The sequence below is a fragment of the Canis aureus genome, chromosome 27, assembly GCF_053574225.1.
Source record: "Canis aureus isolate CA01 chromosome 27, VMU_Caureus_v.1.0, whole genome shotgun sequence".
Classification (NCBI taxonomy): domain Eukaryota; kingdom Metazoa; phylum Chordata; class Mammalia; order Carnivora; family Canidae; genus Canis; species Canis aureus.
Genome location: NC_135637.1, coordinates 4205227 through 4218285, shown reverse-complemented (window position 1 = coordinate 4218285; position 13059 = coordinate 4205227). Strand labels below are relative to the sequence as shown.

At 50.3% G+C, this 13059-nt stretch overlaps 1 protein-coding gene and 1 non-coding gene across 16 annotated transcripts in view; both read left to right on the top strand.

Moving 5' to 3' along the window:
- The window catches only part of EP400 (E1A binding protein p400), a 102694-nt gene that overhangs the window by 51741 nt on the left and 37894 nt on the right, over positions 1 to 13059 (top strand). For 14 of the 15 annotated variants that reach the window (XM_077875172.1, XM_077875171.1, XM_077875185.1 and 11 more), the window contains 8 exons: positions 1177 to 1346; positions 2106 to 2324; positions 4209 to 4373; positions 5803 to 5952; positions 7038 to 7132; positions 7611 to 7882; positions 11426 to 11628; positions 11716 to 11885. In XM_077875172.1, coding sequence (XP_077731298.1) covers positions 1177 to 1346; positions 2106 to 2324; positions 4209 to 4373; positions 5803 to 5952; positions 7038 to 7132; positions 7611 to 7882; positions 11426 to 11628; positions 11716 to 11885 — 1444 coding nt within the window. The remainder of the gene's footprint in view (positions 1 to 1176; positions 1347 to 2105; positions 2325 to 4208; positions 4374 to 5802; positions 5953 to 7037; positions 7133 to 7610; positions 7883 to 11425; positions 11629 to 11715; positions 11886 to 13059) is intronic. The other variant, XM_077875183.1, reaches the window with a different exon arrangement.
- Positions 12794 to 12924, top strand: LOC144300098 (small nucleolar RNA SNORA49). Its single transcript, XR_013366739.1, has one exon. It is a non-coding gene; the product is annotated as a small nucleolar RNA SNORA49 (small nucleolar RNA).

Here is a 13059-nt window from a genome sequence, read left to right as displayed (position 1 = left end):
TGGGAGTTCACATGAGGACCTGACTGCGGCAGAGGGGGAGAAATGGTCAAGTCTCTCCCTAGTTTGCCCTGGCATCCTTCTTGTCTGTGGAGGTAGCTCACTTCACTGCATGTGGCTTGTGTGGGCAGGCTGCACCCCTGGGTGGGGCGGTGGTGGTGGTGGTTAAACAGCTTTGGGATGTGGGAAGGGTCTGTGCGGGGAGGAATTCAGGCTGATCTGCCCGGTGCATGCTCTGGTGGCCACTGTCTTGGACAGAGAGGGTGCACTGTGGGTGGTGGTGGGGCCCAAAGGTGGGCAGCGGGCTCCACCTCTGACGGCAGCACAGGGACTTCTGAAGGACATCGGAGTTGATTCTGTAGGTGCCACATGGCTGAGAGTGGCACAGCATGTTAAATGACCAAGTGGAAATAAGCAATAAAATAGGTTAAACCCAGCAAGTTAGAAATACACAAAGTTTCACATGTAGGTTGAAAATGAGAAAGAAACAAAAAATAGGAGTTTATAAACAAGAGAATGGGACCAGTTCTGCAGATTGGCAGTCATTCCCATTGCATGTTCTGCACAAGACGTTGCTGAGACCTTGGGAGCCAGCCACCTTCTGCCAGATGTTCACAGGGGCCTAAAGCCCACCATTAGGTCCACACATGGGCCAGGGGAGCTGTGGTTCTCTAGGGCTGGTGCGGCCTCCTGTCTCCAGCTCGTGCTTGCACAGGGATTTGAAAATATAGAATTCCCACCATTACGATTTTTCAGGTAAAAGGGGTATAAACACATTGAGGTGTGGTAACACCTGGAACAGTGGCTGTAGACTGGGTCTCTGTGGTTTTACCCGTTGCCTCCAAGGCGCCTGTACACTTCTATTGTGACCTGTGCTGCCATATCACTTGATGTTGGAGGTGTCTTCCTGTCCACTCCACTTGCATTCTACATAGTGTCATGGCCTATGAGTGTCCGAACAGATGCACATGTTTACCCTGTGTCCCCCAGCTTGGGGATAGACATTGCTACTTTGTATCCTGAGGGTGGCCAGCCACCTCCCTCAGACCAGTGCTGAGCTTCTCAGTGCATCATTTGGAACGCCCAACCCTCTTTGAGCCACACTGGGAGTAGGGATCCTCACCATCTCTGGGTGGCCTGGGCCCCCGTGTCTCAGTGGTGCACATGCCTTCTTGCCAGGTTGTTTCAGCCCGTGCAGTATGGCCAGAAGCCTGAGGGTCGCACTGTGGCTTTCCCCAGCACACACCCACCCCGGACAGCAGCCTCTGCCACAGCCACGGCCAATCCGCAGGGCCACATGCGAGGACGTCCGCCGATTGCCACATTCTCTGCAAATCCAGATACGAAAGGTATGCCTCATGTGCTGGTGTGCCCTCGGGGTTACCGAGGGTCTTTACAGATGGAGCTCCTTATGCTTCCCCTGCCCCTCTGGGCGGGCAACCGTTGCTTTGAGCAGGAGCAGGCCACCTGCTCTGGCTCTGCTGAACACACCTCATGTAGCACGCCCAGGAGTTTCTGGCCTTTTAGTTTCTTAAAATTGGACTTTTTCCCAAACAAGACATCACAGTCTTGATTGAGTTGCTCTTGGCGTGCTAATGAAGCTGTGCGTCGGTGAAGGCTCTTTTATGCAGGGAAGTGCGTTTCAGAGTTGTGTACAAAACCTCAGGAAGGCTGCTTTCACATTTGGGACCACCACTCACGCGTAGCCTGACTGTCACTGTGAAGAAGGGTAGTGCTGACTGGCAGAAGGTAACAGGACAGTGTTCTAGCCTTTATCACTGGGTCCTCTGCTTCCGGCCCGCGTGCACGTGCAGCGCCGCCCACAGCATGTGGGTGGGGCGCGGCTCCTGGGATGGGCCTGCGCTCTGTGTCCTGCAGCAGCAACTGTGTGGCCTGCTGACGAACTCCAAGAACACCACACAGCAGATAGAAAGTTCTCTCTCTCACACCCTACAAAGCACACCTCCCACCTTTTTTGTAAAGAGGGCTTCTCATTTGAGAGACTTTAATGAAATGTTTGTTTTGTTTCTTTGAAATTCGGGTTTAAAATACTGCATTTCGTGAAGAACCTCTAACAGCTTTGCACAAACAAACCTTATCGATTGCAGTGGCGGCAGCCCCGTTTCAGACCTCCCAGGCCTCCACCAGTGCTCCCGCTCCGAGACAGCCGCCGGCCGCGACCTCCAGCACAGCACCTAGCCCAGCCCATCCTGCGAAACCGCGGGCCCCGCCCCCGCCCCCGCCCCAGGCCCCCTCGCACCCGGCCGGGCAGAGCACGCTGCCTCAGGGGCTGGTGCTCACCTCGCAGGCTCAGGCGCGCCTGCCCAGTAAGTGGCCTCGCCCCTCCTGGTTCTGCCACGTCTTTGCCACGGGAAGTTGTGTTCCGATCAGCGTGTGTGAAGAGCCTTGCTGTCCACTCCCCTTTGTCTCCCTAACCTCATACCTGGGTGCTGCCTTTTGCCACGCTGTCGTTTCTGGCTCTAAGTGTGCAGAGGGATGCACTCTGCAGGGCCAACACCCAGGCCCTATCCTCCTCTGCCCTTTCTCCTGATCCCTTGGGCATCAGCTCCACTTTCCTCCCGCGCATGCTCTGCTGACATGCTGATGGCCTCGCTTTTCCTAAGCGTGCCAGAGACTTGCTCCATCGGCCACTGGGCTCAGCCCTGGGAGCAAGTAGCACTCAGGCGAGAGTGCATAACATCCTCACCAGCGAGGGAACTGGTGCTGGTTGTTAAAAAAAAAAACATGACTTGTTTTTACTCTCTTACTTATTATCACACTTAAGCCTGGTATGAATTCTGCTCAGCTGAGACATCTCGTACTAATTTGGTGATGAAAACATCACAGTATTAAGTTTTCTTAGAACTTTTTACTGTGATCTGTTATTAGCATATTTGCCTATCTTACATGTGTCCCTGTTGATTCAGCTGTAGGAAGAGATGGGCGTAGGCACCGCTGTTTCTCAAACGCCCCTTTGAGCACTTTGTTTATGGGCATGACCGGTGTGTGGAGGTCTTTCTGGGAAGCTGGGGAGGGTGTGTCATAAGGAGACCCCAAGTTCAGGCTAGTCTCTCATGATGAAGCCTCACTTCCATTGCCAGTGAGTGGAATAATAGTCCCAGTTAGCTTCTGGGGGGAGGGAAGCCCTGCACGGGTGACCTATCTGTTTGCCAGGGACAGGTATTGTGGGGGCCGTGCCATGGGAGCTGAGCTTGGGCAGTGACCCCCCACTGCCCTTCACTCTGTGTTCATGGAGCAGGGGCAGGGCTGTCCGTCCACACACACTTCTCTGCGCCTCCTCTTGTCGTTCCCTCCTGTTCACAGCTTCTGTGGGCAGGACCTCTGGATATTTTCTTGGTCTTCTGCTACCTGTTCTCTGTATGGTGTCACTAATCATTCTGGCATGGATTTCCTTGGGAGGGGGGGACGTTTAGGCTCCATTATCAACCCTGGCGATCAATGGAGTGACAGATGTCGCAGCCAGATCGCCCTCACATCCATAGGCTCCATTATCAACCAGTGAGGGACAGAACCCTATGTCCTGGTGTTCACTTACAGCCTGCAGGTAGTACCTCTCTGAGTCGGGTGCGCAGGACTCCATCTCAGTTATATTTTCACAAACGATGTGTTAAGCAACGTCACGTCTGGCATTTCTTCAGTCAGTGTTCTTGATCAAGTCCTGTAGTCTAGTTGAAGCTAGTATGAAGTTTTACATCCAAAAGCTATGCTCATGTGATGTATTTATACTAGTTACTTGTTCTCTTACACTTAAAGGGGTAACCTCCATGCACTGAATTGGACATGTACTTTTTCACATTTTGAAAGCTCTCTAAAGAGGTTGATACTAGAGTTCCAAAGTGTATCACAAATTGATTTCTGCTATATTTGATGTTTGCTGCTTTTTCATTAGTTGGAGAGAAAAGTAAAGTATTCATTGGTAGTTTGGTTAATGATATTAATATCTGATATCTAGAATCTTTACCAGTTATAATTAAGTAAATTAACCATTAAAAATCCAACATTAATTTAATTTTCTCTTTCCTATTTAAGTAATTATTTCCTGGAAGCATTAGAAAGCAATACCTAAGAAACGTTTTTGTGACACTTCAGGTTACCACAGGTGGTCATTCTGGGCGACAGACGGTCGTCATTAGAACAGTTGCAAACTTCTCCCAAAAGTTTTAATCCCCCTTTCCTCTGCATTTCCACAGGTGGGGAGGTGGTCAAAATAGCCCAGCTAGCTTCCCTGGCAGGGCCACAAAGCCGAGTCGCCCAGCCAGAAACCCCAGTGACGCTGCAGTTCCAGGGGAACAAGTTCACCTTGTCCCACAGCCAGCTCCGGCAGCTCACTGCTGGCCAGCCCTTGCAACTGCAAGGTAAGGGGCAGCCGCCCAGGGCCCTGCTATGGTCCTGGCTTCCCTGCTGCCGTTGGGGCTTGGGCATGTCTGGCAGGTCCCATCAGCTCAGGTGCTTCATCTGTGGACAGCCTTCATGAGCCTTCCATTGGGTGTTCAGAGGGCTGGCCAGGTAACACATAAAGCACCTGCTTGCCTATGGTTGAGGCATGCTACATAGCTGATGCTGGTTTTGATAAAATGTGCTCTTTGGAAATGTTCCTTATTACCATATTTTTTTACTTTCATAACACTCTTTTAAGTAAGTTCTACACCCTGCGTGGGGCTTGAACTTTTGACTCCCAAGGTCAGGAGTCACATGCTCCACTGACTGAGCCAGGTAGACACCCCAGATGTTCCCTATTTTTAAAATAAAAATAGAAATATTTGATATTTTTTAATTTCTACTGTGAAATAAATTGTCTTAAAAACACCAAAGGACTAGCAGATTACACAGGAGTTCTTTCATACATGGATTTTACAGCATTGACTCCTAGACCAGAGCTTCCTAGGCCTTTGAGCATGATATGTGCTTTTAGCAACTACTTTGTGCAGAGGACAAGTAGTCCAAGGTGCATGCTAGGATTAGCCCTAAGTGACCGAGTGGCAGCGGCTCTGAGTTTGCGTTCCCCTTGGCTGTGGGCCTGGGCCACAGGTGGTGCCCGCAGCAGCCTCCCTGGGATGAGGTGTGTGCAGCACTTAGCCAGGGTTGGGACATTGCACAGGTGCTGGAAGGTCACACACAGGTTCACAAAGCAAGGCCCCAGGAAGTCTTCAACAAAGACAGCTTTTAATTTGGCGTGATTCCCTATTCCTTCAGTTTTCTGGCCAAAGGGGCAAAGCCATCTGTTTATATCTCCAGTAGGCCCTAGTTTGTGCAGAGCCCAGCATGGGAACATTTCTCCAGAGTAAAAGATATCAGAAAGACTTTACACACAAGGCTGAATGGGGCAAGCTCCTTAAACGGTGTGAGGAGAGCTGCAACTTTCAGGCTAGAAACAGTTTTTAGATTATTTTTTTCATTGAGCTTTATGGGTCAGCCAGCACCAACATGTGATTCCAAAGCTGGGATTCTTTCCCTGGGAGTGACTTGGTGCTGTAGGCAGTCATGATAGACCAGTCCTGGGCACCCACCACAATGCCTGAAGTCCGGAATGGCAAAGAATAGATGAATGTTTTCTTGACTTTAAGCAAAAACAACTCTGTTCCTTATGCTTTTCATTTATTGGAAATGAAACGTGCATTTTTTTCCAAGTAACTGAACTCCAAGCTGCCACGTTGGAGTAAGTGTGATTTCAGATTTTCAGTTTATTGCTTCATTTGCTCATGTACGTTTGGAAGTGAGTGTAGCAGGTAGGAGGAGGTACATGCAGCCCATGAGTGACACCTCTTGGTGCTTGTGTGATTGCAGGCAGCGTTCTTCAGATCGTATCTGCCCCTGGGCAGTCCTACCTGCGACCACCAGGCCCTGTGGTGATGCAGACCATGTCTCAGGCAGGCGCCCTCAATGCCCTGGGAAGCAAACCCCCGGCCGGCAGCTCAGTGCCAGTGACTGCACCAGGTAGAGTGCTTTGAGCGGGAACACTTGACTTTTGAAGCTTTCTTTTGTGTGACTTTGCTTCTAAGGTAATGGGAAGATGTTTATGATTTGTGCCTATGGTACCTCAGAACCCAAAAGTCCTGCTGTGACAGTCTCCAGTTTCCACAGGCAGGCCACTGTCAGCTAGTTTGTTTTCTTTCTCTTTCCTCTCAGAGATACTGCTTAAATATGACTGGTCTTCACCCACTTAGATTTTTGTTTTCTTTTTGTTCTAACAAGAAGCTTAAAATCATGAGAAATTCGACTTGCATTTAGCGAGCATGCTAGAATTTCCCCTAGGACAGGTAATAGAGTGGGATTTGGGCCCTTCTCTGGCCTGCCTGTGGCCTGCTTCCCACCAGGGTCCTACCTCCCTGGACATGCCCAGCATCCTGTGGTCTGCTGAGAAGGCTGAGTGGGCAGTCGATTGGAGTTCATGGTTAGAAGCAGCAGGGAGCCCCCTGACCCAAAACCCTTTTCCTTGCTCAGCCTGGGCCCTGTGTTGTCTGTGGCAAGACTGGGCGGGCCCTGCTGTGGGGTCTGGAGAAGTCTGTGTCCCAGCCATGGCTGGTTCTGTTTTCCAGGCCTCCTTCCACCCCCACCCCCAAAGCCCACTACTGGCACCTGTCTCCCCAGGACATCTTACCCGAGGCCCCTTTCAGTCCTCAGTCAGGATGTAAGGTGTGGCCTAGCTGATGGGGGTGGGCCGCTGGGGTGCAGTGACTACTCTGTCCTCTGGAGGGCAAGGGCAGTGCTAAGTCCCTACTGGGGGCAGGGGAACGGATGAAGCCCCAGGGGCTCTGTGGCTGCTGTGCTGGGTGATGGTAGTGAGGGTGACCACAGGCCTCAGGTGTGTGTGCTTCCTCTGAGCACATGGGGCACTCCTCAGAGGAGAGAGAGACAGACCCATGGCATTCGGCCAAGACGACAGCCAGAGCATAGAGTGCTTCGAGGGCGGTCCTGAGTGATTACTTGAGTTGATGTGTTCCGAGAGCGAGCTGCCAGAGGACAGGCTCTGCAGAGTCACTGTTAGCTTCACTTTCCAGCTCTTCCCTCTTGCTTTGTAGTTGGTGTGCCTGGGCGAGTGGCAGTCAATCCCCTGGCTGCAGGAGAACCTGGAATGGCCTCCAAACCAGCCTCTCCTGTTGGAGGGCCAACCCAGGTATGGCGCCGTCCATGTCCCCCACAACGGCACATGGGGGCATGTGCCCTGGACCACTCCTTCACCTTCAGAAGTTGTTTCTCAGAAGCTACTTGTTGTGCAGGACAGTTGTGATATTTAATGGTCTTGTCAATGTACGTGCCTTTGAAAGCACATCATCTCTCTGAATCCCAGAACTTGACTTTAAAAACTCTTTTCATAACAAACATAACCGGGCTTTGTGATTTTTGGAATCCCTTTTCATGTTTTTTACTTTCTTGTATCCGTTTTCCGGGTGTTAGAAATCTCACCAGGTCTGGAGAAATACTTTTCAGTCAGAGACACATACCCATTTTGTCCACCTTCTTTCTGTGACTTGTCTGCTGGGATGTGAATGTCTCAGGATTGCTGTGTGTGATGGATGCCATGGGGTTTGGTGAGACCAGGCCTTGGTCCTGCTGTTCCTCAGTGACCATTTTCAACACTGTTTTCCATGAAGGAGGAGAAGACTAGACTCCTGAGAGAGCGACTGGACCAAATCTACTTTGTCAACGAACGGCGCTGCTCTCGAGCCCCTATGTACGGCAGAGATTTGTTGCGGATTTGTTCTGTGGTTGGCAGAGAACAGACACCTTGGCCTGGGGCTTCTGATAGCAGTCAGCAGAAGGGGACCGGGCCAGCGAGCAGTTACACGTCACCCTCAAATGGTCAGAAGGACCTGATTTTGACGCTGACCCAGCGGCAAGCCTGCCTGCAGGATATCATTGACAGGTAGGGTGCCCTTGTGTGTGCATGCACCTAGTGCTCCTTCCTGGCCTTCCCACAGGCCTCCGGCAGCACTTGTCTTATCACAAAGGTTTGTTCCTGTCCTGTTTCTCCTTGTTCCTTGGAAGTCTGTTTTTAATCATTTCCAGGGTCTTCAGCTTTGGCATCAGCTGGTCTCTCCAACCTCCGAGAAGGCTGTGTGTCCTTGGGTTGATTTCTTTTCTGTTGGGTACTGTCCCCGGGGCAGTGCTTGGGTGAACGTTGGCTGGCCTGGGTGCAGGGCCACAACAGCCATGTTAATTTCTGGCTACACGGAATAAACCACTGTGTAGCTTTAGAAGAGAAGACAAAAACCTAGTTGCCATTGGGCCCAGGGCCAGCCCAGCCCCCCACCTGCCAAGTGTGTGTCTTTGCTTCATCTTTGCCCTACCTAGTGCATGGACTATTGTTGCACTCCATTCCCTTTGAGTGCAGGTTAGGTCCAGCCTGAGAATAGGTCTCCTCTATCTACTCTGTACATCCAGCCAAGTACATCTTGTGGTCAGTCCTTGTTTAAAAATTTTTTTTAATTTTTATTTATTTATGATAGTCACAGAGAGAGAGAGAGGCAGAGACACAGGCAGAGGGAGAAGCAGGCTCCATGCACCGGGAGCCCGACGTGGGATTCGATCCCGGGTCTCCAGGATCACGCCCTGGGCCAAAGGCAGGCACTAAACCGCTGCGCCACCCAGGGATCCCCCAGTCCTTGTTTATAGTGGGGACCCAGCAGTGTTCCTGTGGCCTGGCTCATGTGCACTGTGTTAGCACACAGAGTCTTCTCGCTGCCCTAAATCCCCTATTGCTCTGTCTGTTGGCCTCTCCCCATGAAACCCTGACAGCCACCCACCTCTTTAATGTCTCTGTAGCTGTGCCTTTTTCAGAATATCCCATCCTTGGAACTGTATAGGATACAGGCTCCAGACGGGCTCCTTTCTCTTAGTGAGATGCTGCGAAGATTCCTGTGCTGCTTTTCATGACTTGACAGCTCCCAGTAATATTTCCCTGTCTGGATGGGCCAGTGTATCCATCACCTACTGAAGAACATCTTGGTTGCTTGCCAAGTTTTGGCTGTCACAGATGAAGCTGCTGTAAACATCCACCTGCAGATTGTGGTGTGAATGTAAATTTCAGTTCATTTGAATAAATCCCAAGAAGCATGATTGTCAAATCTCCTGGTGGGAGCATGTTTCGCTTTGTCAGAAAATGTCAAGCAGACTAGCCAAGTGGCTGCCCCATTCTGCATTCTCAGCAGCAGTGAGAGCAAGCGTCTGCTGCCTCTTGTCCTTGTCATGCCGCTGTGGTCTGGTTGTGAGTTCTGGCCATTCTGAGAGGTATGCAGTGGTGTCTCATGGCTATTAACATCTGCATTGCCCTGAGGACATAAGATGCTGAGCCTCTTTTGGTTTTTTGCCGCGTGTGTCTTTTCTGTGGAGATGTGTCTATTAAGGTCTTTGACCCATTTTTTAAATGGGTTGTTTTCTCGTTGCATTTTAAGAGTTCTTCGTATGTTTTGGATGACAGTCCTTTATCAGAGGTGTCTTGTCTGTGGCTTGTCTCTTCATGACATTGGTTTTCATGGGATGGTAGTGTTTAGGTTGAGTGAAGTCCAGCTGTCCGTCCTCTCATGAGCTGTGCATTTGGGATTAGACCTGGAAAATTATCGCCACCCCCGGTCACCCGGGCTTTTCCCAGTGTTTTTTAGGAGTTTCCTTGTCTGTATTTCACTTTAGATCTAAGGTTCATTTTGAATGGATGTTTGTGAGGGGACTAGATCTTCATCTAGATTAATTTTCTCCCATTTAAAGAATCCTGTATTGTGGAAAATGTTCAAACATATGCAAGCAGAATAATGCAGTGAATCCCAGTGTACCCAGAGCCCGTCTTCAGCACTTACTGGCTCTTAGCCAGTCTTGTTTCATCTGTTTACTACCTCAAAGCACAGACTGTTTTGCAATGAGTTCCAGACAAACATGGTTCCTATATAAGATTTCATCGTGCTCAGAAAGAAACACAGTCACTGTACTATTATCACATCTAAAAAGAACAGTTTTTAACATCATTAAGGGTCTATTCCGCATGCACATTTTTGATTGACTCATAAATATATTTTTTAAAGATTTTATTTATGCATGAGAGACACAGAGAGAAAAGCAGAGACATAGAGGGTGAAGCAGGCTCCTCACAGGGAGCCCGAAGCAGAACTCAATCACAGGACCAGGGATCACACTCTGAGCCAAAGGCAAACGTTCTCAACCACTGAGCCACCCAGGCGTCCGTGTGTCATAAATATTTTTATGGTTCCAATCAAATCACAGTAATGTAGATATGTAGCAGTTGACGGATACGTCTGTCACATATATCCTAATCTGTAGGTTGTGCTTCTAGGTCGCCTTTTTTCCCCTTGCAGTTTATTTGTTGAGGAAACCTGGTGGTTTGCCCTGTAGAATTTCTCACAATTGGGATTTGCTGATTGATTCTTCAAGATATAATCTGACACATTACTTTGTTCACTGTATTGTCTATAAATTGCTGGATTCAAAGGCTTGATCAAATTTACGTTGGCTGTTATTTTGGGTTTTTTTGCAAGAATGGGGTTTATTTTGCCCTGCCTTGTCTTGATCACTGTGGCTGTGCAGCAGGACAGTGTTGGGCAGTGTTCTTCCTCCAGCTGTGTTCTCGTTCAGTGCTCTGTGAGCATTTCTGGTCTGTGGCTTTTCCACATCAGCCTTAGGTTTGGTATGTTGCTAATCTACAGAATAACTGGCTAAGATTGGGATTCGGATTGCGCCAAATCTTTAGTTAGATTGGGAACAGACACAATGACCATGTGGACTCTTGGGATCAGTGAATGTGGAGTTGTTCTCCATTTATTCAGTGCTTTAATTTTGTCCACCAGAGTTTACATGCAGTTGGTAGCAAGTCAGGGAAACCCAGCTTGAGCTGACCTCTGGAGTGAGGTTCTTCTGGTGTGGGTGGCGTCCAGAGGTCTGGAGGTGGTGTCACATGGCTATAATGGCCCATCTGAGTGGTCATTGTGTTCCTCTCAGCTGGGCCTCTTCCTGCTAAGTCTGGCTTCCCTCCTGGTGGCATGGTTGGCTATACCAGTTCTGGGGTTCACACATTCTCCCCCCCAGACCATCATGGTGACAAAGCACCTGCACCCTCAGATTCCCATCAGAACATATGCACTTCATAGGGAATGGGCATCTGTGCCCTTTCCTGCACTCTGGACGGGGCGGGGAGGGTGCCCCGTGCTGGTTGTTTCCATCCGGGTGGCCCTCAGTAGCCAGCATTGGTGAGACCCACTCCCATAGTTGCTGTGACCGATGGTGTGGGCCAGCAGCCACATCGCCCATGTGGTAATTGTAATTAGGCATCCTGGCTCCTCTGGCAACTCTGCCTTTGGAAGGTTCTGCCTACTTCCTTCTTAAGCCTTTGCTTCCTGGGATAGAGGTGCTGCTGGTGGAGATGCCGTGGGCAGTGTGTGTGACATAGGTGCTTTCTTCTCAGGGTGGTATGTGTGATCCCTCCGGTGGTGGCCGCACCCCCTTCCTTGTGGGTGGCGAGGCCGCCATCCCTCTATAGCCACAGGATGAGGATCTTGAGGCACTGCCTGAAAGAGCACATAGCTCCCTACGCACAGCAGTTGCAGCGGATGACGGCCCTACGCTCCCTACGATTTCCTGAGCTCAGATTGGTCCAGTTTGACTCAGGTACGACAGGGACCCCCATCTGCACTGGCCTTGAGATTGCCTCTCCTTGCTCAGGTTACAAGACACTTGATGTTGTTCATTCCATAGGAAAGCTCGAAGCTTTAGCCATCTTACTTCAGAAGTTGAAATCCGAAGGACGTCGAGTGCTGATCTTGTCACAGATGGTTCTCATGCTGGATATTTTAGAAATGTTCTTGAACTTCCATTATCTCACATACATCAGGATCGATGAAAATGCCAACAGTGAGCAACGGCAGGTAAGGAAGAGGTTTCCTTTGTTACAGTTGATGGTTCAGTGTTGTTCATGTGAGTCACCTCTTTCTGCCCTGGTTTCTCAGAACTGTGTAAGTGCAGGGCTGTGGCGGTCCTTCCAGACAAGGGGAGGAGCTACTCCACATTGAGCTTGGTGGCCTGCGGCCATGAGGAACAGGTCGGTGTGCTTCAGATGCAGCCAGGGCGGGTGGGGGGATAGGGGGGAGAGTGAGCACAGTCCACGTGAGGCGCCTTGCAAGAAACATAAGTTCACACAGCATGCCCCTTTGTCATTTGTCAGATTGGCTAATGGTGTATTGCTTTGGTCAGCACAGCAAGACAGGTGTTCTCACACATTGCTAGCAGGTGTGAAGCTGCACAGCTTTCTAGGAGATGGGTTGATAAGTGTGGGTCATGGATGTGCACAGGCTTGAGTGACTGTGCATGGAGGGCTCAGCATGTCTGCAGCACCTCTGCTCCTCCCTGGAACAGCACATGCGTCCAGCAGCAGAATATGTCCATAGGTTATGCGTGTACCATGCTGCTTGGTGGCACTGTCCCAAGTGTCTGTGGGCTGAACTACGAGGTGGTCATCAGAGCATTTGGGACAGGATTAGGAACACAGCAGAACGCTCCCATGCCGGAAGTAGGCTGCCAGAGTGTAGACCGTGTCAGCCTCTTGGTGTGATCCCACATACGTGTGACTTTTCACCCGAGTACATACGCACGGAGAAGGGCCTGGAAAGAGATGCAGCACAGGGCTAACAAAATTTTCTGGGTAGTGATGTAATAGGTTGCGTGTGGACTCTCTGGGAAGAAAAGGGGCAGTGTCACAGTCTGGTTTGGTGCTGAAATTATTGCAGAGGGCAGTGTTCACAGGAGGCTGAGAGCCTCTCTCCAGCCTGTTTCCCTGCTCCCTCAGCCTTACTCCCGGGCCTTTTGCTGTGAAGTGCCCCGGCATTGCCTGAGGGTACAGGACCGAGCACACGTCCCTCCCCAGGAAGACTCTGTGTTCTCGTGGGGCCTACGAGTTGAGCTGACAGTCCATGTCAGGTGGAGTCTGACATTTTCCTTTTGTCTCTGTGGCCTGCAATGTGCAGAGCGTGTGGGGATGTCTGTGATCAGTAAGCGAGTGATGGTACGGATGCGTGCATAAAAGCCAGGACAGCTGGACGTTTG